The sequence below is a fragment of the Mus pahari genome, chromosome 17, assembly GCF_900095145.1.
Source record: "Mus pahari chromosome 17, PAHARI_EIJ_v1.1, whole genome shotgun sequence".
In the NCBI taxonomy this organism is placed as follows: Eukaryota; Metazoa; Chordata; class Mammalia; order Rodentia; family Muridae; genus Mus; species Mus pahari.
The window spans coordinates 47,502,303-47,528,595 of NC_034606.1; the positions used below are offsets into that span (position 1 = coordinate 47,502,303).

General features: G+C 50.7%; 1 protein-coding gene and 1 long non-coding RNA gene across 4 annotated transcripts; one reads left to right on the forward strand and one right to left on the reverse strand.

Moving 5' to 3' along the window:
• Window positions 1-1,283: 1,283 nt before the first annotated feature.
• On the reverse strand, window positions 1,284-5,748 carry LOC115065691. Its single transcript, XR_003845463.1, has 3 exons — window positions 5,594-5,748; window positions 2,201-2,308; window positions 1,284-1,658 (listed from the first exon to the last, which is right to left on the reverse strand). It is a non-coding gene; the product is annotated as an uncharacterized LOC115065691 (long non-coding RNA).
• Septin3 (septin 3) lies at window positions 2,680-26,293 on the forward strand. 3 transcript variants are annotated; one of them, XM_029548124.1, is made up of 11 exons: window positions 2,680-4,096; window positions 10,548-10,739; window positions 14,263-14,391; window positions 14,880-14,961; window positions 15,581-15,718; window positions 17,671-17,788; window positions 18,338-18,433; window positions 20,760-20,859; window positions 21,951-22,002; window positions 22,471-22,564; window positions 22,962-26,293. In XM_029548124.1, exons 1-11 carry the CDS (start codon window positions 2,680-2,682, stop codon window positions 23,106-23,108), a joined length of 2,565 nt encoding a protein of 854 aa, XP_029403984.1. In that variant the 3' UTR covers window positions 23,109-26,293. The 3 variants fall into 3 exon arrangements, with proteins under 3 accessions (XP_029403984.1, XP_029403985.1, XP_021072340.1); XM_029548125.1 differs by having other exon boundaries at window positions 25,030-26,293; XM_021216681.2 differs by lacking the exon at window positions 2,680-4,096 and adding an exon at window positions 6,198-6,408 and having other exon boundaries at window positions 25,030-26,293.

Below are 26,293 nucleotides of genomic sequence, written 5' to 3' on the forward strand. Positions count from 1 at the left end.
TAAAATAAAATTGAAAAAAAAAAAAATCCAGGTCCTTGGTCATCATAGAATAATGGTAACGTGCTCAGGAGCCACCTGTGGCTGGTGGCTATTTTATTGGACAGTGGACATATAGAACATTTCCATTATCACAGAAAGTTCTATTGGCCGGGCCAGAAGCTCATTCGCCAAGGAGAGCAGCTCATGGGAAAGCAGTCAGAGCTCTCAGTGTTGTGGGGTATGGCAAAAAGGAAGTGGTAAGATGATGGGTCAAGGGCACGCCAAGAGAACATTTGCTCCTGGCTCAGAGTGAGCATTTAGGGCACGCCCGTGGCATGCACTCTGTGGCCAACCATGTGCCCATCTGCTTACATGCCTGGCTTTTGCAGAAGACTCTGAGTTTCTCCAGCCTAGCTCGGTCCCTGGCACAGAGTAAGTACCCAGCCAATGCTGGCTCTTCCCACCACGGTCCTTCTCATACCATCATGTGACAGAGCAGCCTGGTGCTGGGGAACACAGGATAGGGGTACTTATCTCAGCCCCGTGGCCATAGGCTGCTGAGGATCTGCCTTACCAGAGACAGCTTGGGTAGGTCTGGCCCGGGGCTGCCTAGCTTCATATCCTGAGTCTTACTTAGTAGAGGATCTGTCTGAAGCAAGATGGGTCTCAGAGAATGGATTTGAAGGGCACAGATGCATACGCAGACATCCCAACATGAAGCGCAATCGCAGGAGCATGGGCACAGATGGCCCCGGGGTCAACAAAGTCTTAGGTGGCCTCAGAGGGAAAGCGGAAGGGCATGAGACAAACAGGGACATCACCATTGGAGTAGCTCAGTTCTCTCTTACTGGTGACACTTCTCAAGGGTCCAGTCTTGGAAACAAGGACACATTGGTTATGTGCCATCCCCTCCCTAGGTGGCTCTGCGTTTAGGGCAGCTCAGCTGGCTGACGCCCATAGCTCTGTAGGATTCCAGAGACTCAGAGCAGCCATTCACTGCCACCCACTCTCGAGAGGCCAGAGCCTCCCTACCCGGAGCCCATCCCAGCTAGAGGGACAGGTCACGGGAGAACTGGGCCCTCAGCTAGTGGACTGTGATCGGGAGGCTTAGGGAAAGCTCAAGAGGGGACCCAGAGAAGAGAGGTCTCTGAGCCCAGCCACATGGCTAGCCTCTGGGTGCAGAGGAGGGGGTGGGGTCTTTAAGAGGTCCAGATTCCTTGACTGAAAACCATCAGCTTCTTTTCTGTCTTCTGATCTAGGTAGGTGTGCCTGTGTGTTTTTGTGGGTGTGTGTGGGGTGTGGGGTGTGGGGACACGGGGCTCACTGAGGAGGCAAGGATCTAGTGACACAAGAACAAAGTGACCTCAGATGTTCTGGTCCTTGGGCCTGTGGCTAAGCGCAGGGTGAACATGGTGTGCCCAGGTGCATGTGGTGGGAACAGTGGGCGAGAGAGGTCAGCGTGGCAGGGATATGTCTATTGCAGAAGAGGCAGAGGCTGGGCAGTTGACAGAAATACATGGCCAGAGATGATAGGCTGAAGTCATTCCTTAAGGCAGAACGTGGGTCCCCATGCTTCCTGCTTCTCCTGTTCCAAACTTCAGAGAGACAGTTGTGATGCCACTCTCCAGTGGCAGCTCCTGGCACTCAGATGATCAACTCCCCACACCCCCAGTCTTGGCCTGTGGTGTTGAAAGTAATGGAGATAACTTTGTCCCAGAGGCAGCACCAGCCAGCCCCCTGGGGACCCTGGAGACCACCTTGGGGAGTATGGTTTGTCTATCCACCCGGCAACACACTGGAACATCGAGCAGGGGACCCCCTTTTCTCTCAACTCCCTGCCCCCAGGCAGCCTTTTCCAACCCTATCCCCGACCCACTGCCCAGACCACAGAGTCCTTCGGTCACGCCCGACGGATCCACTACTCTCAGATCTGTTCCCAACATTTCCCCTTTCAAACTGTCTTTGAATGGTTGCTCCTAAGAGTAGGGAGGATCAAGTTATCTTGCAGGACCGAACAGCTTTGCAGCCTCGCCTGGACCCTGTTCACCTTCAGCCTTATCTCTACTCTGCCATGCAGAGCCTGGAAGCCCTGTGCTGGGGCTTTCAAAAGGAGGCTTTGCTTTCTTATCTGTGGGCTCTCCTTAGGAGCTGCCTGATGCCAGGCACAGCTTCCTTCAGCTGACATCCACCCTATGTCAGGCTTCCCCCAAATGTCTCTCACCAGCAATACTCCGGCTCAGGGGCTCTTTCCTGGTGGGGTGCAGGGACCCCTGGTTCAGATCCTGTTCTCAGGCCATCTGGACTCTTGTTTTCGTTGCTATGGTGGTTTCTGCAAGAGACGGGCAAGATTGCTTTCTTCCAGAGAAGTCCACAGAGCTGTCCAGGGAGAGCGGCTACCCTCCGACCCAAGAAAAGAGATAGCTAAACTCCATCCTGGGTTCTCTTATATCAGGGGCAAGTTGTTGGATGGCAGTGCCTATCATGTAGCTGCAGACTGGGCAGCTGTATGAGGTGTGAGTCAATCTGTAGCAGGTGGAAGCTGTTGGGCCCTAGGAAAACACAAACTCCCCCAAGGACTCAGCAGGCCCTCACACTAGGTTCCCTCAGGCTGGCAGCGCCACCTGCTGGTTGAGAGCTGAGACTTTGTCCTTGTCCGCCCTCCTCCCTTGTGATTGCCTTAGGGAAAGCTGGACAGCCTGGATGAACCACACCTTCGCACCTGCTGCATCTCTGGAGATGCAGCCACACAGGGCTCCAGGCCCCAGGACATCTTTCTCTCGAAGCCACATGCTGGGGCACCACACTCACCCAAAGCTTGCTGCAGATGTGTCCCCCCTCATCCCTGTCATTAAGAAGACTGTGCATTTGGATGCCTTCCCCCAAAGCAATGTCCTAGAGAAATCCAGCCAACCAAGCATTAGATCCAGGGCCTGTAGTATGTCCCAACAGGGCACTGCCACGGGGTCCCTGAATTCCATGCCTCCCAATAGCTTTATGCCCAGGAAACTCAGCTCTATTTCCTTAACAATACACCAGAATGTCCAAGCACGGCCCTTAGACGCCTCACTTTCTCGTTGGGAAGAATTGCCCAGTTTGCACAAGGAGGCTGTCACCCACAGAGAAGGGAGGCTGTCTGCTTCAAGTTTGCCGCTCATGGCTCAAGGGCCACAGGTCAGGACCTCCTCTGAAGGCCATGGGAACCCAGAACTTAGCCAAGCCAGCAGAACACCCACAGGGAATAAGCCTCTGGTGTCTTCATGCCTGACCTTACCTTTCCAAGCTCAGTTCATTCAGAGTTCGTCAAGCCTCCCAGGGCCAGGTCCCATGGGACAAGTCCCTCCCAGAACCTCTCCAGGAAGAGGCAAGTGCAGGCCCAGGGGTATTCCCAGATCCCGAGCATACCTCCAAAGGGCTACCTCTGCTGCAAATTTGTCTGCTGTGAGCACAAAACTAGATAAAACCAGACAGATAGGCACAGTGGCTATCCACAGACCAGAGTTAGCTATCAATATGCCCACACCAAACCCATCCAGACTGGTCAGAAGCGCAGAGCTCACTATTCTGGATGCTAAGATGGACCTGGCCACCAACTTACCTGCAGTACCCAAGTCAGGAAAAGTGACAGACCCGATGGCAGCAGGCACAGCCAGGAATTTAGCTAGAGCCGTGACAACCAAGCCAGGCCAGGTTACGAATTCGGTAACTGCAGCGTCAGACAAGCAGGAAAGCGTCAAGCTTTTGACCATGGGGGGCTCAAACATGGCTTTGCCAACATCGGATGAGGCCAAGCAGAGCATAACCAGGTTGGACACAGTCAAAGCTTTGGCCGCAGCCACCACAGGCAAACCGGACACAACTACAGATTCTCCTGCATTGGAGACAAACAGACTAGGTACAGCCATGGATGCAGTTGGGCTGGTCTGCCCAGACCCAGCCAGGAGTGAGATCAAGCCACACACTGTCAACCATGTGACTGTCCGAGGCACTGTCACCCATGCTACCTCTCCTCTAACGCCGAGCAGAAGCCCAGACCCAGCCCAGGACCATGGCACTGTGGGTGCTTCCACAGACAGCCTCAAGGAACCCACCTCGCTGGACCTGGCCCGAGAACCCAAAGGTAAATGCAAGAGCTTGGTTGGGGAAAGCCCTGCTGGTGGGTGAACAGGGATGCCTCCGGCTCAACAGGTTATGAATGAGAGTAGGGACTCTCTGGTCAGAATTGAATAGGTGGCAGAAAAGGGGACAAGGGTTGAGGGGCTGAAGGAAGCTGTCAGGAGGAAGACTCATAGCTGAGGGTGTGCTAAGACCCCTTCTTGACCAGGGTCTATGCTTGTTTCTTAGGTCTCTAAAAAGTCAGGATAATTGGGTGATTAATAGGTGATTCCAGCTTTAAGGGAAACTCTATCTGAGTTCGAGGCCTCCCTGGTCTACAGAGCAGGTTCTGGGAAGGCTGGTGCTACACAGAGAAAACCTTTCTGGACACCCCCCCCCAACAAAGTCTAATGAACAAAAACACAGATCTGCTACTTAAAAGGAATGTCAGTGACTAAGGAGGTAAAGGCGGGAGGGTAGCGTTCACAGTCAGCCTTACTTGGAAGTCTTGGCTCCAGCTCTTTAAAGTTGGAGGTGTGTGTGTGTGTGTGTGTGTGTGTAAATCCTACACATGTCTATAAACAGGTCAGCACAAGGGCTAGAAATTCTATGGATGTCTCAGCTCAGATTCTGGGTCAGGAGAAAGGCTTGTGAGCTGAGTCCTCTGCCCGGCAGAGCCTCTACTATCCCACTGTGCACGCGGCCTCATCTTCACTCTTCGAGGTGTGACCCCAGCTCTCCAGCTTCAGCTCAGCTCTCTCTCCTGAACTCTGCTGGAGTTCTCCCCCCCAACCCCGTATCTCCAGGACATGTCCAGAGGCAGGGAGCCCTTTTTTTTTTTTCTAGAACCAGCTGCTGCCCTCCCTCCCCATCTTGCTCAGCTGCAGGAAGCATGGTGATGGGATTCCCAGGTAACCAGTCTTCCTCATTTTCTTCTCCATCCCATTCAGTCCATTCCCAATCTGATTTATGTACCTTCTCTGCCCTTGACCATGTAGCTGTCCTGGAACTCACTATAACTATATAGATTAGGCTGGTTTAAAACACCATATATGTGTAAACTGTACATACAAATATACATATATAGTTTCTATGTAGCCCTGGCTGTCCTGGAACTATGTAGATTAGGCTGGTTTCAACCCACAGAGCGCCCTAACCTCTGCTGGGGATTAAAGGCGTGCACAGCCACACCTCGCAGCTGTCGCCACTATGAATCCTTCTGCTTCTTCCCTCCTGCACAAAGCTGCGACAGGCACTTAGTTATTGGATGGCAGAAGGTAAAAAAAAGTCTCACTAGCCCCACCCCTAAACCCACTGTGCAGCCTGCCTCTCCACCCTCTTAGATGGGGCAGCCCTGTCTTGCCATCTTTCTTGCCTCTGGCCACGTTCATGTTCTGAGTGTTCACCTGCACAGCGCTCTGCCCCCTCCGGGCTTCCCTGCCTGCGTTGCCCTTCACGGAAAACGAACGCCCCTTTATTCTTTTCCTCCCTTCTCCATTTGCCTTTCTATGTTGGCCCTCACCTGCTCCAAATCTTCCATTTTATCTCCATGGTGCCACGGCACCTGTGCGAACCAACTTTCCGTTTTCTCTATTAAGGCCCATAAGCTTTAAGGTCAAGGAGGTTTGCTCATCCTCAGTTCTGTGCTCTCAGGGTTGATCAACTAGCAACACATCAAAGACTTTTTGGGTGGGTAAAAGAGACTCAGGGACGTTCAGGGTTATAGGGTTCAACACCCAGGCTGGGAGCTGGGTCTGGAAGCCAGTTCTCTTGATTCGGAGCTCAGTCAGCAACCGCGCCTGGGCAGAACCACGGTGATCCAGCGCAATATCCCAATCACCGCGTGACTCACGCACGCGCACCGTCGCCAGCAGCTGCCACCGGCCTCCTGCGCCCTGGGCCCGGTAAGGGGGTAGGGATAGGATCTAAGGGGACAGACAAGGACTGGGATTCAGGCACCTTACCCGGCCGAGCATCCCCAGCTCCCGCACCCGCTCCCTCGTGCTGGCGCGGGAGCTGCGGGAAGGGGAGGGGCCCTCGGCGAGGCTGACTTGCGCGCGGGTCACGTGGTGCCGGTGGCAGCGGCGGCATCGGTGCGCGCGGGCAGGGGCGGCGCGGCGCCGAGCGAGCGGAGGCGAGGTCCCGGGCGGGCGCGGGGCGCAGGGACGGCGCGGCCGGGTGGCGGGTCGGGCGGGTAGGCGGTACGGCGCCGAGGGGCGAGGCCCGGCTGCAGGGGCCGTTTGGCCCAGGGAGAGCCCGCGCCCGGCTCAGCCTTGCAGCCCCGCGCCCTGAGCATCTCCCGGAGGACCCGAGACAAAGGAGGATTCATGTCCAAAGGTAGGGCTGTCGCTTGGGCGCCTGGCACCGGCCTGGAGGAGGCTGCGGCCCCAAGCCCTACCAAAGGGAGGGTTTGCTGTGCTGAGGACCCCACGTGCAGTGTGACATGCATGGACGCACGCACACCCGGTGGCACACACTTGGAAGCATAGTCTCGGGCAAAGCACACAGAGAACCTCGGGGAGGTATGGAGACCCAGATGCTTAGGGAAAGCCTCCGCTGGAGCAGACCAGGGCACGCACACACACGCACAGCATGAACTCTCGAGCTCGGGTACCAGACCACCTACAACCAGTAAGAGACCTGTGCGCTGACACATCAGTCAGATCCCCCCCCCCCACACACACACACACACAGACCAAGCACAGAGACAGGCACCAGCTGGTGGTCTCCAAGGGAACTCATTGGCCTCCTGACTAGAATGGGGGAAGGTGAGTGTCCCAGGGCCCTTTGCTTCTCTTAATGGAGAAGATTTTCTTTCTTTCTTTCTTTTCTTTTTCTTTTTTTTTTTCTTTTTTTCTTTTTTGGAGCTGCCCAGGGCTGGAGCTGGGGTGAACTGGAATTGGCTCTCTGATGGGTATGGGATCTTAAAGGCTGCTGGTTACCAGGGAATGGATAAGATCCCTCAGCTTAGGAGGGAAGGGAGAGCCCTAGCCATAAGCTAAGGGGACAGGCACTATTCCTGAAAGATCTCCTTCTCCTATTGCCACCTTTCCAACAGAGGGGTGGGATTTCTGGTCCAGACAAAGACAGAGCCATTCGTTTTCCTGTAGTAGAAAGCACTACATCCTTGCCTGCCTTAGGGATGGAGTCTGCTGTCCTGAGGGACTAGAGCTGAGTCAGGTGGGCTGTCTCTCTTTCTGGAGCCCTGGTGTGGCAGGTACCTAGCAGGGAGTGCTGCAGACAGATGCACCCTTTTCTGGGTGAGCTGGGAGCTTAGGAGGGGGTCCCCAAGGGCCATCTAGCTGCTTTCTGCTATGAGCACGGCTATGGGCTCTTTCTCTATTCTTGGGGAGCCCCCTTTCCAATCTCAGATGTAGAGGACGGAGGAGGTTTCTATAGGTGTACCTACCTTGGCTGTAGCTCACACAACCGCTATTTGTTGGTTGGGGGTGGGGCCCAGGTGCTCTGAGGAAGCAGAGAGGTGTCTGCAGGGACACCTGCCTGGTGGGACTTTGATCTGTCCACCATCCTCATCCATCCATCCATCCATCCATCCATTGTTGAGAGTCTATGATATGCCAGGTGCGCTGGGGATAGAGAACAAGAAGGCATGGCTCCTTCCTCAGAGAGGGCTGGGGACTTGCACATATTTACGGATGGGGCATTGACAGGCATAGTTTTGCATGGTTTTCACAGTAAGCCAAGCAAGCAAGGCAAGTGCATCCCCCTATCTTCTGAGAAAAAAACCAAAACCAAAACCAAAACCCTAGGCTGGGATTCATGCCTGTGTCAGCTGCCCATCCAAGGATGGCCTGGTGGGACCTGGGGAATGGGAGGAACAGACTCCCATAGAGGCCTACTCTAGAGCGGTCTACTGGTTAGGTCCCCTCACAGACAGTGGGTCCTCCGGGATAATGACCTTGTCTTGTATACAACGATATCCTTGGCATTTACCGTAGTGGTTGAATTAGTTGGGCCTTCACTTGACAGCCTATGGAATGTCCTGGAATGAATGGATATGCTTAGGTACTGTAGAACCTACGGAGGACTGAGGCAGCCCACAGTGAGGGGCTCGCCACATCAAACGGAAAGGCTTTAAGTGAGAAGTTACTACTTAGCTGGGGTATTGAGGGGGGGACAGCATGTTCCAGCCAAGCTTGTGACACAGCAGCATGTCTGTGTCACATGTAGCCCATCCAGTGGCTTTTGTTGGCCTGTGACTGGCATGCAATTGGCATGTGGTCAGGAGGAGGCTGATGGGTAGTTGTTCTGTACCTTGGTCAGAATGGATGCTAACACTGCTCTTTGGAAGAATAAATGTGAGATCCACTCCTGCCCTGGACTTACATCAAGCTGGCCAGAGTCTAGGAGTTACTTGGGCATTTGGTCAGTTTCCTCTTTCAATCAAGGTCAGATAGACAGAGCCATGTAGGCCATGATGTAAGAACACATGCTTTGTAAGCATACTTAGGACCTCCACATGTACAAGTACCCTTGCCTGCATCCCTGGTTGCTTGTGTCACAGCACAGGCTGTGGGTACCAAATGTGCCTGGCAGGCTGGCAGGCAGGCAGGCAGGAAACCAAAAGGGCCAGGCTGTGGGAACAGCAGGAAGAAGAAACTAGTTCCCAAGGCAGATGTGCTAAAGGGGCATATGAGCCATGTATGGAGTGGAGGAGCAGGCTCAGGTTAGTCAGAGTCAGCTATCACAGGGCTGAGCCAACCCTGCTGCCCTCTGGAGCCACCTGGCTGGCAACAGCTTCCTAGGAAGCAGGAGGGAACTGAGCCAGGCTCTGGGGAGGTGTTAAAGCTTTGTCAGATTTAGCTGTGTCTGAGGAGGACAGGGGAAAAGAAGAGTGTTTCCCATCAGGAAGCACATCTTGCCAGTACCAGAAGAAGGACCAGGTGGCGGGGGTACCAGAGCAGACTCCTGCCTGGGCTTGGTGGTGGGGAGGGAGACACGTTCCCACTTCCTCCTGACCATCTGCTGCTCCGTCGACTCTCCTCACACACAGGGCTGAGATGCAGGATGGTAGTCATGAACTACCCTAAGATGGCAAAGCCTCTTAGAGAACATGGAAGCAGAGAATACGTTTAGGAATTAGCAACTGGGGACACCCCTCCCCCTCCTAAATACATTCCCCCGTGCACAGCTTCCCCTCTCCAGAAAGCCAAACTTGTAAAGGGCAAGGGCAAAAGGGCATGGGTCTGTGAGGCTGTACTCCGGGCTTGTGAGCATCATACCCCACGGTGATGCCTACGACAGTCTTCATCATGGCCCTACTACCATTCTCCAGAGGAAGAAGCAGGCTGAGAGAAGGGAAGCATCCCACATAAGCCTACAAGCTGACAGACAGCAGAGCTAAGATCTCTTTCACTGTACCCCCCCACACTCACTGTACAGAGAGGGAAACGGAGTTGCTTTCTTCTTGGACTTACTCTGTTGGGTAGTATGATCCTGCTACATCTCTCCTATGTGTGAACGTATCTTGGGTCTGCCAAGGGGACCTTTGATCTTCTTCTCTGGGGAGGGAGGGCTGTTTCCTTAGCCTTCTCTTCTGTGGCTTACTGGTATGAAAGTGTCATCCTAGGGAAACAGCAATCCTTGTTTGGGTCTCAGTCTTTACCATGGGCTCAAAACTTGGTGTGGGAGGGCGTCAGGGGATCCTCCGCTGCACGCTGCACACCAGCCACACAACTCATGGCACGGAGGGGAAACTGAGGCTGAAGGTGGAGTAACACTCTGCAAAGAAGGGTAGCTCCGATGGCTTCTAAGAGACCCAAGTAACTGAGGCCGTTGGCAGTTACTAGACCTAGAGACATAGACCTAGGACCCCGAAGGCTCTCTGTTCCGTAGTTGGCAAGGTAAGATGTGGGTCTGAATAACCGAGATGTCCTGTAGACCAGTGATCTTTTGGAATGGAGTTATCTTCCAGGAAATATTTGGTACTGTGTTGAGGTACTTTTGGTGGCCATATCTGAGAGGTTCCTTCTGGAAACTAGTAGAGACTGTGGATGCTAGTAACTATCCTGCAGACATACGTCAGTCAGTCCTGCTACAATAGATACCCAAGTGTCAGTAGGGCCAAGGGGAAGGGGCCCTTGGATTGCACTTGCAGATGTAATACTTTGCAGAAGGTTCAGGATGACCCAGTGCCCTCTGAATACACATGGTACACTTACCTTATGCACTTACATATGCATAAGGTGAAAACAGATAAATCTTCATATAATAAACAAACTGGAGAACCGCATAGTGGAACAGATTTTGACACTGACCTAAACTGTGCTCATCTTGAGCAAGTCCTCAGCACATCAGTGTTTTCCCCATACCCAGTGTGGGATCCAGACCAGATGATGTGATGGTCTCTCCCAGTCCCAACTCCGTGACTCCGTATCAGGATACTCTTGGTCTTCCATGAAACCCTTGCTCTCTTGCCACTCACCCTGCCTATCTCTCCCACCTTGGCTTTTCAGGGCTCCCAGAGGCTAGGACGGACGCAGCCATGTCAGAGCTGGTACCCGAGCCCAGGCCTAAGCCGGCGGTGCCCATGAAGCCAGTCAGCATCAACTCCAACCTGCTAGGCTACATTGGCATCGACACCATTATCGAGCAGATGCGTAAGAAGACCATGAAGACTGGCTTTGACTTCAACATCATGGTTGTTGGTATGGAAAGCCATGGGGTCACTGAAGACCTAGTGGTGGGCAGCACCCAGGATCCCATTTCTTTCCCCCAAATGGCCTGGCTTCTCTAGGGTGAGCTCTTTCTAGGACAGAGGATTTCAACATGCTGATCACAAGGGCCTGATCCCTTCCTAACCTGCTGATTCAAGGATAGAAGATTTCAGTGGATGGCCAGGCTAGCTTCCCCACTACCAGTGTAGACAGGCTGCCTGCTGGTCACTCTGAGCTGGCTTTTAGGTTTGTGGAATGGCCTAGCCTTTTCCCATCTCCAAGAGCCATGAGAGGACTGGGAAAGAATTTTTTTTTTTTAAGATTTATTTATTATATGTAAGTACACTGTAGCTGTCTTTAGACACAACAAAAGAGGGCTTTAGATCTCATTATGGATGGTTGTGAGCCACCATGTGGTTGCTGGGATTTGAACTCAGGACCTTCAGAAGAGCAGTCAGTGCTCTTAACCGCTGAGCCATCTCTCCAGCCCCAGAAAGAGATGGTCTTTTTTTTTTTTTTTTTTGGTTTTTCGAGACAGAGTTTCTCTGTATAGCCCTGGCTGTCCTGAAACTCACTTTGTAGACCAGGCTGGCCTCAAACTCAGAAATCTGCCTGCCTCTGCCTCCCGAGTGCTGGGATTAAAGGCGTGCGCCACCACGCCCGGCTTAAGAGATGGTCTTATTATTCATGTTTTGTAGAACAGTAAAGCTTCAACTTTTTCCAGGGTTTTGGTCACTAAGTAGCATCAGTGAGTCACAGAATGTAGCAGAAAGGTGCATTTGTCTAATCTGAGTTGTTCCCTGAGTGTGCAAACAGAGAGCGAGGCATCCTCTTCTCCCTCCTTCTTCTCCCACTCCAATCAGCGAACCCTGTCCCTTCAACCTTGTAAAGGTCTCCTAGGTGTGTCGGCCTCTGCCCATCCCTCCACCACATCCCTAGGCTGAGCTAGGGTCTCATCTGGATTACAGCAGCTACCCGACCCAGCGTTGCTCACATAGTGCTGACCTGGAGCAGGATAAGAACCGTGGCCAGGTTAGAAATCCTCCCAGCCGTTTGCTACAAACGCACCAGCTGAGCTGACAGTGCGCTCTCTGAGGCAGATGTTTAACTTTCGTGTACCAAAATCTTAGCACAAGAACTAGAAGCAATCGGTTCATGGACACTTACAGCTGGGCTGTGGGACAGTTGGGGTGACCCTCTTGGTCTCCCTTCCTCTCCAGTTCCTTGTTCACTGGCTACCCAACGGCTTTTCCAATCTGCAGAACTCATTGGACCATCCATCCTAATTCCATAGCTCTCTCTTAACCTCGGGATAAATTTAGACTTCTCTCCCGACTGGGAGCTGCTCCAAGTCAGCTCTTACCAGTTCCCGTCTACACTCCACTCTGCCCTCCACTTGCTGTGCTCTTTCCTATAGAGCCGTCATTACATGATGGTTTAAGTGGCTTTTGCCAACTCCCCAGGTGGCATGAGAAAATGCATCTGTTTGCCACTCCTAGCCTCTGCTGGTCCCCTCCCTCCTTATCTATCTGTAAAGGGACAGCAGGGATCACATGACAAGCCCAAAGCAATGAGAGCACCTCAGCTGGTGACTAGAACCCTGGGCTCTTTTCTCTCTGCCTGGCCACTTTTTTACCCCCAATATATCACACGGATGGTTTAGACCAGCCCTCCTTGGACTTTATCATCCAGTTAACTCCTCTTAAAGCCCAGTTAAGCCACAGGTTCTGAGCTGTGGCTCTGAGGTGGAACTAATGCAGACATCTGGGCAAATGGCAGCACTGGTCACCAGCTACGAGGCATTCTGAATTATTCTTAATGCATGAAAACTGCTGCTCAGAGACCTGTGGTTCTTGAGCGAGCTTGCACTTGGAGGCCCTCTTTGAAGGCAGACCTATATAACTCACACAGGCAGAAAGGGAGCCATCATAGAGGAAGGTACTGTGGTCCTGCCTGCCCAGCCTCCTCTCCCAGTACTTCCTGCAATAGGCCATTAGGCCTTCTCGGAACACAATTTAAAAAGTCGTGGGGGTCGGAAGGCTAGCTGAGTAAGCAAGAGCACCGGTCGCCTGAGGAACTAAGATTACAGCTCCAGCATCTACATGAAAAGCTAGGTGCAGCCAGCTACACTTGGACCCGCGGCCCTGGTGCAGTGGGGAGCAGAGGCAGGAAGCTCACTGGGCCTTGCTGGTCACCAGCCTAACTCTAGGCTCAATCAGAGATCTCGTCTCAAAGGAATAAGGTGGGGAGTGATAGAGCAGCACACTCAGTGTCCTCTCCTGGCCTCTGCAAGCACATGCACTGGTACACATACATGAGCATACAACACATGCTCCATGTTTACCTATATGTACATACATACATACATACACATAATATACATACATATACACACATACACACATGTTATACATACATATGCATGCACACACACATATACACATGAGCATATATCACACATACCACATACATAGCATGTACACATATCACACATATGACATATATACATACTTAGGTATACATATATACATACATGCATACATGAGCATATAACATCCATCCATACATAGCATATAATACACACATCACATATATACAGTTCTACAACACATACCACATACACTTACATGCACACACATACAACATGAATATATAACATACATATATACACAGAATATATATATATATGCAACATGAATATGTAGCATACATATATACACAGAATATATATATACATGCAACATGAATATATAACATATATATATACACAGAATATATATATATGTGTGTGTGTATATATATATATATATATATATATATATATATATATATATATATGTCTAAGTATATGTATATGTGGCATCATTCCTGGGGTGTGAGCCCTGGTCTTGCATTCACTGGCTTTGCTGCCTCATACACGTTACATTAGAAGAGGTTTCTGGGGCCATCTTAGCTAGGGATATAACTCTGTTATGAGATACACAAGGATGGTATAAAGAATGATTTTAGGGGTTGGGGATTTAGTTCTGTGTGACTGTCAAGCATAGTGCTCTGGTTTTCAGTCCCCAGGACCAGTTGGGGGAGGGGTGTTAGACCAGTTTTATTAACATGTGAAAATGTCCAGACACCGTGAGTCAGGATCTGAAAGTAAAGTAACTCTTCTCACTTCTGTTGTTCTCACTTTTACTGTTATTAAACACAGAAAAGCTAAGTTGAGCAAAACCACAAGCCAAATCAAACCAGAAAACTACACCACCCACACTACCCACATGTACAAGTTGTGCTTTCTTCCCATGGCTCTGGAGTCCATGAAGGGACATGGAATCCAACTGTCATTTCCCAAGGCCCCTCTCCGTTAAAGAGACACCAGTGCTCATTCCTCAAGGGGTGTTCAAATAAGGCTTGGCCTGGATGACAGCTCTGGGGTTCTGTAAGCGCACAGGAGGGCTCTGCAGCTCAGGAGGCAGATGTGGGGCCTGTCTCCCTTTCTCCGTCTCCCCTTCCCGTGCTGCAGGCCAGAGTGGACTGGGCAAGTCAACGCTGGTCAACACCCTCTTCAAGTCCCAAGTGAGCCGAAAGGCCTCCAGCTGGAACCGGGAGGAGAAGATTCCTAAGACAGTGGAGATTAAAGCGATTGGGCATGGTGAGGAGTAGGCCAGGATCCTCTGTGGACATCAGTGTGGGTGTGTGTGTGGGGGGGCTGTGCCAAGCAAGAGAAAGGAAGGGGGCATAGTGGAGACTAAGATGTGGAAGGCAACTGCAATGTGGAATTGAGCCCCAGATTTGTTGGGCAAACTCCTTAGGGTGCTAGGCCTAGTGAGGTAGGAATGGTGTGTGTGTGTGTGTGTGTGTGTGTGTGTGTGTGTGTGTGTGTGTGTGTATGTGTTGCGGGATACAGACATGAAAGCGGTGGTTCTTGTACTAGTGAGGAAGCCCAGGGAGGATTTAGACAGAAGTAGAAACAGGAAGACGCCTGGCACGGTCGGTCCCCTAGGTGTAGTGAAGAGCATGCGCAGAAGTGCTGAGTGGGAGAAGTCTGTAACCTTGACTTTGCACACAGCTGCTTCTGAGAAGTATGGGTGTTGCTGGCCAGTGGGCTGCAGGGCCTCCGATGCTTTCTGTTCTCTCTAGTGATAGAGGAAGGTGGTGTCAAAATGAAGCTAACGGTCATCGACACGCCAGGTTTTGGAGACCAGATCAACAATGAAAACTGGTATGTGCCTGCCTTTGAGATTTCCTTCCCCTTAAATTCTCTGCTAGGAAGACAGGGTGCAGACTCATTCCCACTGAGAACTACCTGTATCCTCCCTTGGCAAGGAGTTTGGTCCCATGGGAGCTATTCTTGCTGACCATCCATGGAAAGCCATTCGTTGGAGAGGCTGAGGGAGAGCTGGCCGTTGGGTTGAGAATGGAGGGAGTGGGGGTTGTGCCCCGACTGTGCCTTAGAGGCACACTGGAGTCTGTCTTTTGGGTGGATCCCATCTGTCTTAGTTAGGTTTTACTGCTGTGAACAGACACCATGACCAAGGCAACTCTTAAAATGGCAACATTTAACTGGGACTGGCTTACAGGATCAGAGGTTCAGTCCATTATCCTCCTGGCAGGGGCCTGGCCAGACGTGGGACTGGAGGAGCTGAGACTTCCACATCTTGTTCCAAAGGCATCTAGGAGAAGACTGACTTCCAGGCAGCTAGGATGAGGGTCTCAAAGCTCATGTCCACAGTGACACACCTACTCCAACAAGGCCACACCTCCTAATAGTGCCACTCCCTGGGCCGAGCATATACAACCCATCATGCCGTCTTTTTTTTTTTTTTTTTCCTGCCCTTCAGCTGGGAGCCCATTGAGAAATACATCAATGAGCAGTATGAAAAGTTCCTGAAAGAGGAGGTGAACATCGCCAGGAAGAAACGCATCCCTGACACCCGTGTCCACTGTTGCCTCTACTTCATCTCCCCGACAGGACACTCGTACGTACCACACCTACTCCTCCTGCTGGGCCTGGCTCCAGTTTGTATCATCTGTGCCATAGATTGGAGATGCCATAGCTAGACTTAGCTGGGGAGAGCTAGATGGCTGGAAGGCCACGGCCCTGGGACCTTAGGGTTCCTCAGACTTTCTATAAGAAAGACAGTAAAACTGGCTGTTACCACCTTCCGTACAGCTCACCGGTGTCTCCATACAGCCCAGCTGTACCAGCAGAGAAAACTTAAACAGAGGGCACCTGTGTGCTCAATAGATACTTGCTTTGGGCAAGGCTCGGGGGTATGGGGTTGGCAAGAAAGGTGAAGCAGAGAGAACCAGGGCTCCTGCATTGGGCCTGGTATTTAGGCAAGATATGCAACTTGGCTGTGGGAATCTAGAGTGGCCATCTCAGTAGGGGGAGCCAGACATCGAGAGAAACGAAGGCTGTGCTGGGAACGTGATTTGTAAGCAGCAGGTGGGCCCCATGATAGGGAGTGTGGCATCAGTCAGAGGTCAGACATCTCATCCATGTTTCTAGCCATCCTCCTGCGGGGCAGTGGGTACCTCCAAGCCCCTCTGCAAGGGCAGAAAAAGCTTTTGAGAGGATGTAGACCCTGAAGTTTGAAGGTGCCAGGGGTACCCAGCCAATGTTGAGTAGTAGAGGTTGCAAAACAATAACCTTGGATCAGATCTAGGACCTCAGTAAATTGAGGGCTTTTAAAGTTTGTTTTGTTTTGTTTTTTCCTCCTCTTCCTCCTCTTCTACATATTTTTATTTATTTGTTTATTTATTTATTTGCGATAGGGTTTCTCTGTATAGTCCTAGCTGTCCTGGAACTGGCTCTGTAGACCAGGTTGGCCTCAGACTCTGGGATCTGCTTGCCTCTGCCTCCCGAGTGCTGGCATGTGCCACCATGCCTGGCCCTCCTTTTACTTTTTTAAGACAGGGTCTCACTAAGTTGTCCAAAATGGCCTTGAACTTACTCTGTAGCCCAGGCTGGCCTTGAACTTGAGATCTTCCTTCCTCAGCGAGCAAGATAGCTCAGCTAGCTCTTCCCAGACCTCAGTCCACAATTAGTGGACACTGTCAGACAGTCTGACTTAATGGATCCCCAGATTGCAAACTAGAGTCAGACTGGGGGGGGGGGGCTAGAGATTGCCTCTACAGGAGGCAATGGGGGCTGTGGGGGCTGACAGGCCACTGAGAAGAGTTCAGTTGGTGATGACCATCCATGTTTGTCCCCCAAAGAAAGAAATACTTGGGTCAGAGAAGGTGTCATGGGTGGTTTGAGAGAGTTTAAGGAGAGGGATGCTGTCTTAGTCAGGGTTTCTATTCCTGCACAAACATCTTGACCAAGAAGCAGGTTGGGGAGGAAAGGGTTTATTCAGCTTACACTTCCATACTGCTGTTCATCACCAAAGGATGCAGGACTGGAACTCAAGCAGGTCAGAAAGCAGAAGCTGATGCAGAGGCCATGGAGGGATGTTCTTTACTGGTTTGCTTCCACTGGCTTGCTCAGCCTGCTCTCTTATAGAACCCAAGACTACCAGCCCAGAGATGGCACCACCCACAAGGGGACCTCCCCGCTTGATCACTAACTGGGAAAATGCCTTACAGCTGGATCTCGTGGAGGCATTTCCTCAATTGAAGTTCCTTTCTCTGTGATAACTCCAGCCTGTGTCAAGTTGACACAAAACCAGCCAGTACAGCTGCTTTGTGTGGAAACTGAGCAAGATAAGAGGGAGCTTGTCTCTGAGGGATTGAGGTCAAAGTTGGGGACATGCAGCAGGCGCTGAAGCAGTAGACATGTGCAAGAGGAGAGGCTGCAGCTGCAGGGCCTCAGCCAGGTTCCCAGACCACTCCACTTCCCAGGACCATCAGGCGCTCTGGCGTGGTGGCAGTGGCTGAGTCAGGAAGGGGATAGGGCTCTGACCTTCCTGTCTTCTCTGGGCCCCAGCTTACGACCACTGGATCTGGAGTTCATGAAACATCTCAGCAAAGTGGTGAACATCATTCCTGTCATTGCCAAGGCTGACACCATGACCCTGGAGGAGAAGTCGGAATTCAAGCAGAGGGTGAGCTGGGGCCTCTCTGTCCTTTTCCTACCTCAGGTGCTGCCTTCCCCTCCTCTGGGACCAGACCATCTCCTATCTGCTGCGTCTGCCACTTCCCCTCTACTCCAGTTCTCCACCCTAACTCCCTCCCACTCCCCTATCCAAGGCAAGGGCTAGCCGTTCCTGGGACCAAAGGCGAAGCGATCAGTCCCAGGTTGCCTTTCCCTCCCAGTCCATACTTGGTTGGCAAAGGCTCCCAGATACACTCATCACCGAGAACCTATCCAACTGTTAGATTACTATTTGGTAGCCAAGCCTTGCTTGTTCCCATTGGGTGAAAAGAAACCAAAAAGAACACCAAAGAGGTCCCCTAGAGGAAGAGACTTAAGCTGGTCTTGAAGGAGAGCTGAGAGCCCAGGGGTGGGGGTGTGGTGGGGGTGGGGGGTGGGGTTTACCTCCTTTCCCTAGGGGCTGGACACCCCAGGGGCGGAGCCTGTGCTCTGACTCCTCCTCCTGCTGCCCATAGTGGCGGAGACAGATTATCACCGCCTTACTACCTGGCCTCTCTAGGTTCGCAAAGAACTTGAAGTAAACGGCATTGAGTTCTACCCTCAGAAGGAGTTTGATGAGGATTTGGAGGACAAGACAGAGAATGACAAAATCCGGGTAGGTTCGTGGGGCCCTCTTTGTCACCAGATGCCCCCTCAGTGCCTCTGGGGGGTGGAGTGGGGGTGCCTTTAGGCCCTTCCTCCTGTTCTTCCCTTACTGTAAGCCGTTGTCTCATCACCTAACCCAGACCACCGGAATGATGGGTGTCAGTGACCCTCACTGGGACTGAGAACTCACAGAGGGGCTTCCTGTGCTCAGGAAGCTGGTCCCTTCCATCAGCAAATAGTAGGCAAGTCTCACCTTCCTTCCCAAAGAGTTGGCAAAACCATTGTCAGATGATGGGGCACTGGGCTGGTGCCCAGAGGAATCTATACTCCAGTCAGTGTTTGCCTCGGCTTCTCCCTCTGTAAAATACAGAGGCTGGACTAGGTGAGTGGCTTAAAGGCTTTCTCTGTCCCTAGAAGAACTATTTAAAAAATTCGCTTGAGCTAACAAAATTGTTTAATGCGTAAAGGCACTTGATGGCAAGCTGATAGCCTTATGAACTGGATCACCAGGATCCATGTGGCGTAAGGAAAAAATTAACTCCCAAAGTTGTCCCCCGATCTCTGTATACACTTGAGAGAGCACAAGTGTGAACACACACATACACACACACACACACACACACACACACACATGCACACGCACTATGTAATTAGAAATCTTAAACAAACAGAATGCTTTAGAACTCGAATATGCACAGCACTAGAGCAGGACAGCTTGGCTGGGCCGTCGTAGGCACAGAGCTCTGCAGCCCCAGAGGCCGCTGAGACGCCTTCCATGGCTCTGGCCGTACCAGGGAACCAGGTTTGGAGACTATCAGCTATGTGACGTCTAAGTTCTTGCTCTTAGTTAAAAATCCTTTGATTCTGCATCAGACACCTGGGCCCATTGAGCAGCCTGTGTACTCAGTGACAAATCAAATCTCTTACAGCTTAGGTTTTGAGACCCTTCTAGACTCTTCTAGAAAGTTGAATGCTGTAGAGGAGCCCTTTACTCCTTACAGTGGGACAGGCAGTTGGTTGAAAAAGACAACTGAATTAATACCATCACTTAAAATCCTTTTAATGATGTTAATTTACTTGTGTGTGGGGTGAGTGATGGGGAGTTGGTATGTGCCTAGGCACGTGTGGAGCTCACATGACACCTCTCAGGAGTTAATTTTCTCCAGTGGGTCCCATGGATCTAACTCAGGCCATCAGACTTGGTGGCAAGCATCTTTATGCATTGAGCCATCTCACCAGCCTCAGATAATTGCCTTTAAAAGTGATGTTTACAAATCTTAAATGTCGAAGAAGAAATATTTTAGGTAGCTAAAATACCTTTAAAATATGTCACATTCATAGGCCTTCATGTTTTTTGTGGTGCATTGCCACACTCTTTGATCACACACACACACACACACACACACACACACTCACAGTCACACTCTCAGACACATTCACAGATATATACACATATAGACCAGAGACACAGACACACACAGACACATACAGACACATAGACACACAGACACACATACATACATTTTGTGTAGTGGTAAGGATTGAACCCAGGGTCTTGGGTCTGTTAGGCAAGTGCTCTATCACTGCCTGTACCCTCAGCCCAAAGTCTAGTCTTAATGCCAAAGCCATCATCTATCTCACACTTGGCTTAATATTCAGAGAATAGCTCTACACAAATGTGTCCTCAGCTTATATACTCTATTCATATGCTGCATGAAGAGATTTTGGCTAGCGAGGGGCCACATAAGTGTTTCCCTGCCACCATATCATCTGTCATTAAGCGACACATGACTCTTTTATCCAATGACAAATGCTCCACGCAGATCCATTCGGGTGCTTGTCCTGATGAAGCAGAGCAGCCCCATCTCAGAGCAGAGCCCTGAGAATTCAGTACCCGGGCATCTGCCAGTAGGATCCATGGGAACCGCATAACACATCTCGGGGTCCGGCTGGCGCCTGGGTGGGTGCTGTTTGTGAGAGAGTCTATCCTAGCTAGCTCCCAGAGTGGTTCCAAATCAAATGAAAATATGTGCCCAAGCACAATGAACTGTTCAAAGTGCTCTCTAGTTGAAGGAAAGCCAACTTACTGTAGCTAGCCAGTTAGACAACAGTGTAGTCAGGGTTGGGCCCAGGCCTTGAGTCCCAGCTCAGTCTTTTCAAGGGGCTGAGCGCTGTTGCTGTTGCCACCAGTAGCGTCACGGAATAAGCAAAGGAATAAGATGTGAAAGGCTGTCCTGCCCTGGACACTGTTTGGAGACTAGCACTGAGCATGCGCACTCAGTTTGGCGACTAGCACTGAACATGCGCATGTGGTTTTGCTTTTCCCCCTTCTCTAGCAGGAGAGCATGCCCTTCGCCGTGGTGGGGAGTGACAAGGAGTACCAAGTGAATGGCAAGAGGGTCCTCGGGAGGAAAACACCCTGGGGGATCATTGAAGGTAATCCAGCGGATCTCCCAGAAGGACAGGCTGTCCAGAGAGCAGCTATGAAATAGCAAGAGGTCAAAGTGTCAATATCCTAGAATACTAGGATATTATTGCCAGCCAGAGGCTGCCCTTAAGGAACTTACAGTTTGAGATGCTTGTCACAGGCAGGAAACAATGACACCATTTAACATGTGACCAGGTGGCAATGACTTGGCCTGTCAAAGGACACAGACAACTCCTTTTTTTTTTTAAAAAAAAATATTTATTTTATGTGTGAGTACATTGTCGTTGTCTTCAGACACACCAGAAGAGAGCATCAGATCTCATACAGATGGTTGTGAGTCACCATGTGGTTGCTGGGAATTGAACTCAGAACCTTTGGAAGAGCAGTCAGTGCTCTTAACCGCTGAGCCATCTCTCCAGCCCTGACCTCTTTCCGTTTCTAACTCCTAAATGCCAGGATGACAGTGATGGGTAACCAACTTCACCACACCCAGTAGTACCTTGGGATTTTATTTCATTATTTGCCTTGAATTAAAATTATTCATGAGAATGTTATATATGCATCGCTAAGGCCAGAGGGTCATGTCTTACTCTCCTCTGTTCCCACAGTTCTTGGTGAATGGTTTGCAGACAGCAGTTACCCCATCTCTGTCAAATCGATTTCCTGTATAGAACGTGACCTTTGGAGGCTGGGCCCCTTATGAGGTCCTATGTGGTTTACCTTCTTTCAAGCTTTATCCTATCTTTAGAAAAGAAACTATGACAGGCCTTCACAGGTTTCTTAAACTCCCACATGAAATTTTTGTAAAAAAAATATGGGACAAACCCAACCCATATTAAGATTGATTCTACAGTGTCTAGAAGGGCACTGTGTCCATTATACCTGAATTAAAAAGTATTTGCTCGGTTTGAAAAAAAAGAAAAAAAAGAGAAAGGAAGAGAACCCTTGCACTAGTGAACAAACCTCAGGCAAGTCCACGTAAGAACTCGCCTCATGCTCTCATTAAAGTGGCCTAGCTGCTGGGCCCACACTAGTGAACTGGCTACCTACTGGGCCCACACTAGTGAACTGGCTACCCGTTTCCTTGTTTTGTCTGTAGTGGAGAACCTCAACCACTGTGAGTTTGCCCTGCTTCGAGACTTCGTCATCAGGTACGATATGCCCCCACACCCCAGACAGCGCGTTTAATTACGTCATCAGGTACGATATGCCCCACCCCCCAGACAGCGCGTTTAATTACGTCATCAGGTACGATATGCCCCCACACCCCCAAACAGCGCGTTTAATTACATCATCAGGTACGATATGCCCCCACACCCCCCAGACAGCGCGTTTAATTACGTCATCAGGTACGATATGCCCCACCCCCCAGACAGCGCGTTTAATTATTTGTGATCAAAGGCCACCTGCCCAGATTCACTTCCTGAGTGTCTGCCCTCTCTAACAGCTCTCCGTCCCAGTGCTAGCCCATCTCAAAGGAGTTGTAAAACTGACATTGGTCCTCAAGGGTGGGTCCCAGTCATCGGGTCCAGTCTCCCGAGGAGATGTGTTCGCCTTTTCCCCTTCTGATGCCTAATCATATCTGCTTCTTTCTCTTTTTTTACTCTGTGTCCCTTCAGGACTCATCTCCAGGACCTCAAAGAAGTAACACACAACATCCACTATGAGACTTACAGGGCCAAGAGGCTCAATGACAATGGAGGCCTCCCTCCGGTGAGCGTGGACACAGAGGAAAGCCACGACAGTAACCCGTGATGACCCCTTCTCTGTCTTATCATACATATCCCCCCTTCTCCAAACACACAAACATCCCAGATACCACCTCCAGCCACCACCTCCTCTCAGCTCTGTCCCACAGGCCTGTCTGGTATTTGTGCAGTATTTTGTCTATAGTGTGTGTGTGTGTGTGTGTGTGTGTGTGTGTGTGTGTGGTGGAGAGTGCCTGTGTGTGGATCTGTGTGTGCGTGTGTGCATGTGTGTGTGTGTGCATATACGTGTGTACGCGTGTGCTCAGGGATGAGGTATTTTCATTGCCCTCTCTGGAAAGTCCTTTGTAAGTCCGCTTCCTCCATGACTCTCCATTCTGTCTCCTTTTTTTCTTGTGCTCCAGAACAAAAAGCTGTGCACCTCACTCAAGAGGTCTGGGGAAGGTTTTATTTTAAAATGCTGGGAGCAGGTGAGCCACAGGCAACTCTTTCTGACTTCTGACCCACCCACAAACTGGGGCTGCAAGTATGCTTCATGGACGGGTGGCTGAGCTAGCCTGTGGTGGGCCGTGGGAGCTCAGAACAACTTTTCACTGTAAGTTGAGGTAAAATCTGAAGGAAGGCTAGGGACTTCTTGGGAAAACAGAAGCTTCCTGGGGAGCAGAGAGGAAAGCTGAGGGGTTCCTGCAGAATTGGTGTCTGGAGATGGAGCTCCACCCTTGTGTCTATGTTAGGGTCACTGTCAAACTGGATCATCACCACTGCAGACCACTGCTTTCTGTGCCCACCTTCCCCATATTTCCAGGCTGGTTGGTTGCTTCCTTGTCCTGATTTCTCTTCTCCCTCCCCAGCGTCCTTTGCCTCCTTTCTTCATATATATTCATACATTCGCCCCTTTTCCTGCCTGTCTCTGACCTTTTATCTCCTTTTAGAGTCATCTATGTTAGCTTCCTTTCTATATTTAGAAATCACGTCCAGACTTCCTAAATTGACTTTCTACTGCCCTAAGATAGAATCGCAGCGAGGGGCTGAAGAGATGGCTCTGTGCTTCGGGGCACCTTCCGCTCTTGCAGAGAACCCAGGTTCAGTTCCAATCTCCTTCTTGGTAGCTTACAGTTATCTGTGACTCCAGTTCCAGAGGATCTGACACCCTCTTTTAGCCACCATGAGCATGGTGTACATACATACATACACATAGACAAGCACTCACACGCATAAGATAAAAGTAAAAAAAACAAAAAAAAACTTAAAAGAATAAGAACCTAAGGAAAAGCATGGGGCAGGACATGCTGAGATTGCAAGAGCATTCAGAGTTCTAGAGAAGACCAGGAAAGCCAGTTTCTGCAGCTGACCACTGAAATTTGCTCTGACTTGGGAGTAGCCTGGGGAAATGGGAGAACTTGGTAGCTTGGACTGCTCCTGGTGTTCTGTTCAAGGAAGCACATCTATTGGCCAAAGGAGGCAACCTTTAGGTGGAGGAAATTACATTCCCGAACTAATTCTGAAGTATCTGGAAAAAATATACAGAGTTTCTTAGGCGGCTGGAGTTGTGAAACAAACTTTAACACAGTTTCCCTTTCTCTAGCAGCCTTCTGTCTGCATTAAGCTGGCTTCTCTGTGGTTTTGTTTTGTACAAACCCAACTCACTCATTCTCTGGTCTCATTTGTCTGTCTGTCTTTCTCAGCTTCTCCCCTCCCTGCATTCCCTCACCGTCCAGTCCTATAGATGTTCCCAGGTACACCCACAGCCGTACATTTAGCCTTCTCAGGAGCCCCGTGTTTATCAATGCATACTTTACTGCTCCTTGCACATTCAAGTTACTCTTTTTTTCCTGTAGTTTCTAAGGCTGCTTTAAGGAAAGCCATTTAGCTGTAGGAAAGGGAAGACACCGCGTGATTCTGCTTACAACCGATCTATCCACTATCTCACCTCCTGGTCCAGCCTGGGTGTTGAACTGGTCCTCACTGAATGCCAGCATTTATGACTTCAGCCCTTTATTACCCAGTCACTAGAAACACACACACACAGACAAACAAACAAACAAACAAACAAAAAACCCAAAGAGATAGAAGACCAATAATTCAGTGGACCAAGCGGAAGTGGCCCTAATCCTATGGTTTTAGATCATAGGATTATGATCTAATAATAGATCTGTCGGAGACTGCTCTATCACTAGCCCTCATCCCTCTTTTCCCATAACATCACTAAAGAGTGGCCAGCTGTTAGGCCAGAGTGGTAGCAACATAGAGCTCGCTGACTGCTCCAGTGAATGAGCTGCCCTGTATGGTGACATGGGATTGGGCACCCAGGGCCAGCAAGGGATAGGATGGTGGGCGTTGGAGAGGCTAGGTAGGAGAATGCTGCCCGTCTCCCCTAAGCCGTGGTCTCACTCTCCCTGGAGAAGCTGTTTTATGTGTCTGCTGCCAGCTGTCGGTCTCCACACCCTCAACCGTTCTCAACTCCCCCTGCAGGGAGAAGGCCTCCTGGGCACTGTCCTTCCACCTGTGCCAGCCACCCCCTGCCCCACTGCTGAATGAAGGCCATTTCAAGTGCTGCTTCTCCCTCATCCCTCCCAGCTGTTATTGCTGCAGGGCCATGCCCCTTTTAGTGCTCCGCTTGTCCAGCCCACCGTCAGGTGGGCGGGGCTAGCTGCGGCTTTAGGACAGTTGCTTCCTCTGTTTAGCCAAACTACTCCTCTCCTCCCATTGGAATGGAGTTCCCGCCAGCACCACCCTGCTCCATCATCTGTGTCAGCAGCACCCCAGCCCTTGTGTAGGGAGGAGGAACTCACGGAGAGCTGCTTCTACCCTAGCAAGCGCATACCAGCGACTTGTAACTGTCTCCAAGGGAACCGGCATTGCTCCCTAGCCATTCATCTGCATGAGTACTTTCTTGGCTACCTTAAACGGTCAAGAAAGCAACTTCCCTGCTTGTCAGAGTCACTGAGGTCAGCCGTGTGAGCCCCCGTGTGGGACAAGGGTGTCTCCTTCATTGCTTAAAGGTATTTATAAGGGTGATTCATTATACATGTTGGGGAGCCAGAGGCTAGCTGGCCCAGTGAGTATGGGTGTAGACAACCTGTTTAGCCCAGAATATGGCCATCTTGGAAGTGGTTTGCTGAAAAGAGGTTTGCTGGAGTTTACTTCCTTCTCCCCAAACTTTAAAAGAAAGGGAATTTAACACACACGTGGACTACCCCACACCCACCAGCTATACACTCTAGGAAGAAAAATAGCGCCCTTTTGTACGTTTAGCAATAAGAGGGAATCTCTTCCCACCTCCCTGACTATTCCCATCCCCCACCCTGTTAATGTGAGCAATGCATTAGCCTGACCACAGGTGGCCGCTATAGGCTAATGGAAAATACCCAATGGAGGGCAAAGCCCCCATCAGATGCATGAATGTTTGCGAACGAACGAACGGCTGCCACTGCCCCCCTACACTGTGTCTTTCTAGAACCCTCCCTCAGCCACCCCACCTGCCATCTCCACCTGGACACAACTTGCTCAAAGGCTGGGTGACTTGTGGGCCATTCATCCACAAGTCCCGAAGAAACAAGAGGCCCAAGCCTCAGGGATGCAAGAACGACCCATTTTAAAAATGTTAATCCCAGCCGATGTTTTGGTGATGTTCCAATTTAGTTTCCCAATTGAAAACAAGCCAAACAGACACTCAGACTGGTCATGTAAATGTTGCTAGCCTAGCCTCTGTTGTACAACTAAACATTACTGTTTG

What these genes read in the sequence shown, in the direction of transcription:
- Septin3 (XM_029548124.1), top strand. Translation starts at nt 2,680, where the DNA reads ATGAACCACACCTTCGCACCTGCTGCATCTCTGGAGATGCAGCCACAC. An exon ending in CTTCAACATCATGGTTGTTG is followed by an intron (nt 10,740 to 14,262) that starts GTATGGAAAGCC and finishes CCCGTGCTGCAG; the next exon opens with GCCAGAGTGGACTGGGCAAG. An exon ending in CAGATCAACAATGAAAACTG is followed by an intron (nt 14,962 to 15,580) that starts GTATGTGCCTGC and finishes CCTGCCCTTCAG; the next exon opens with CTGGGAGCCCATTGAGAAAT.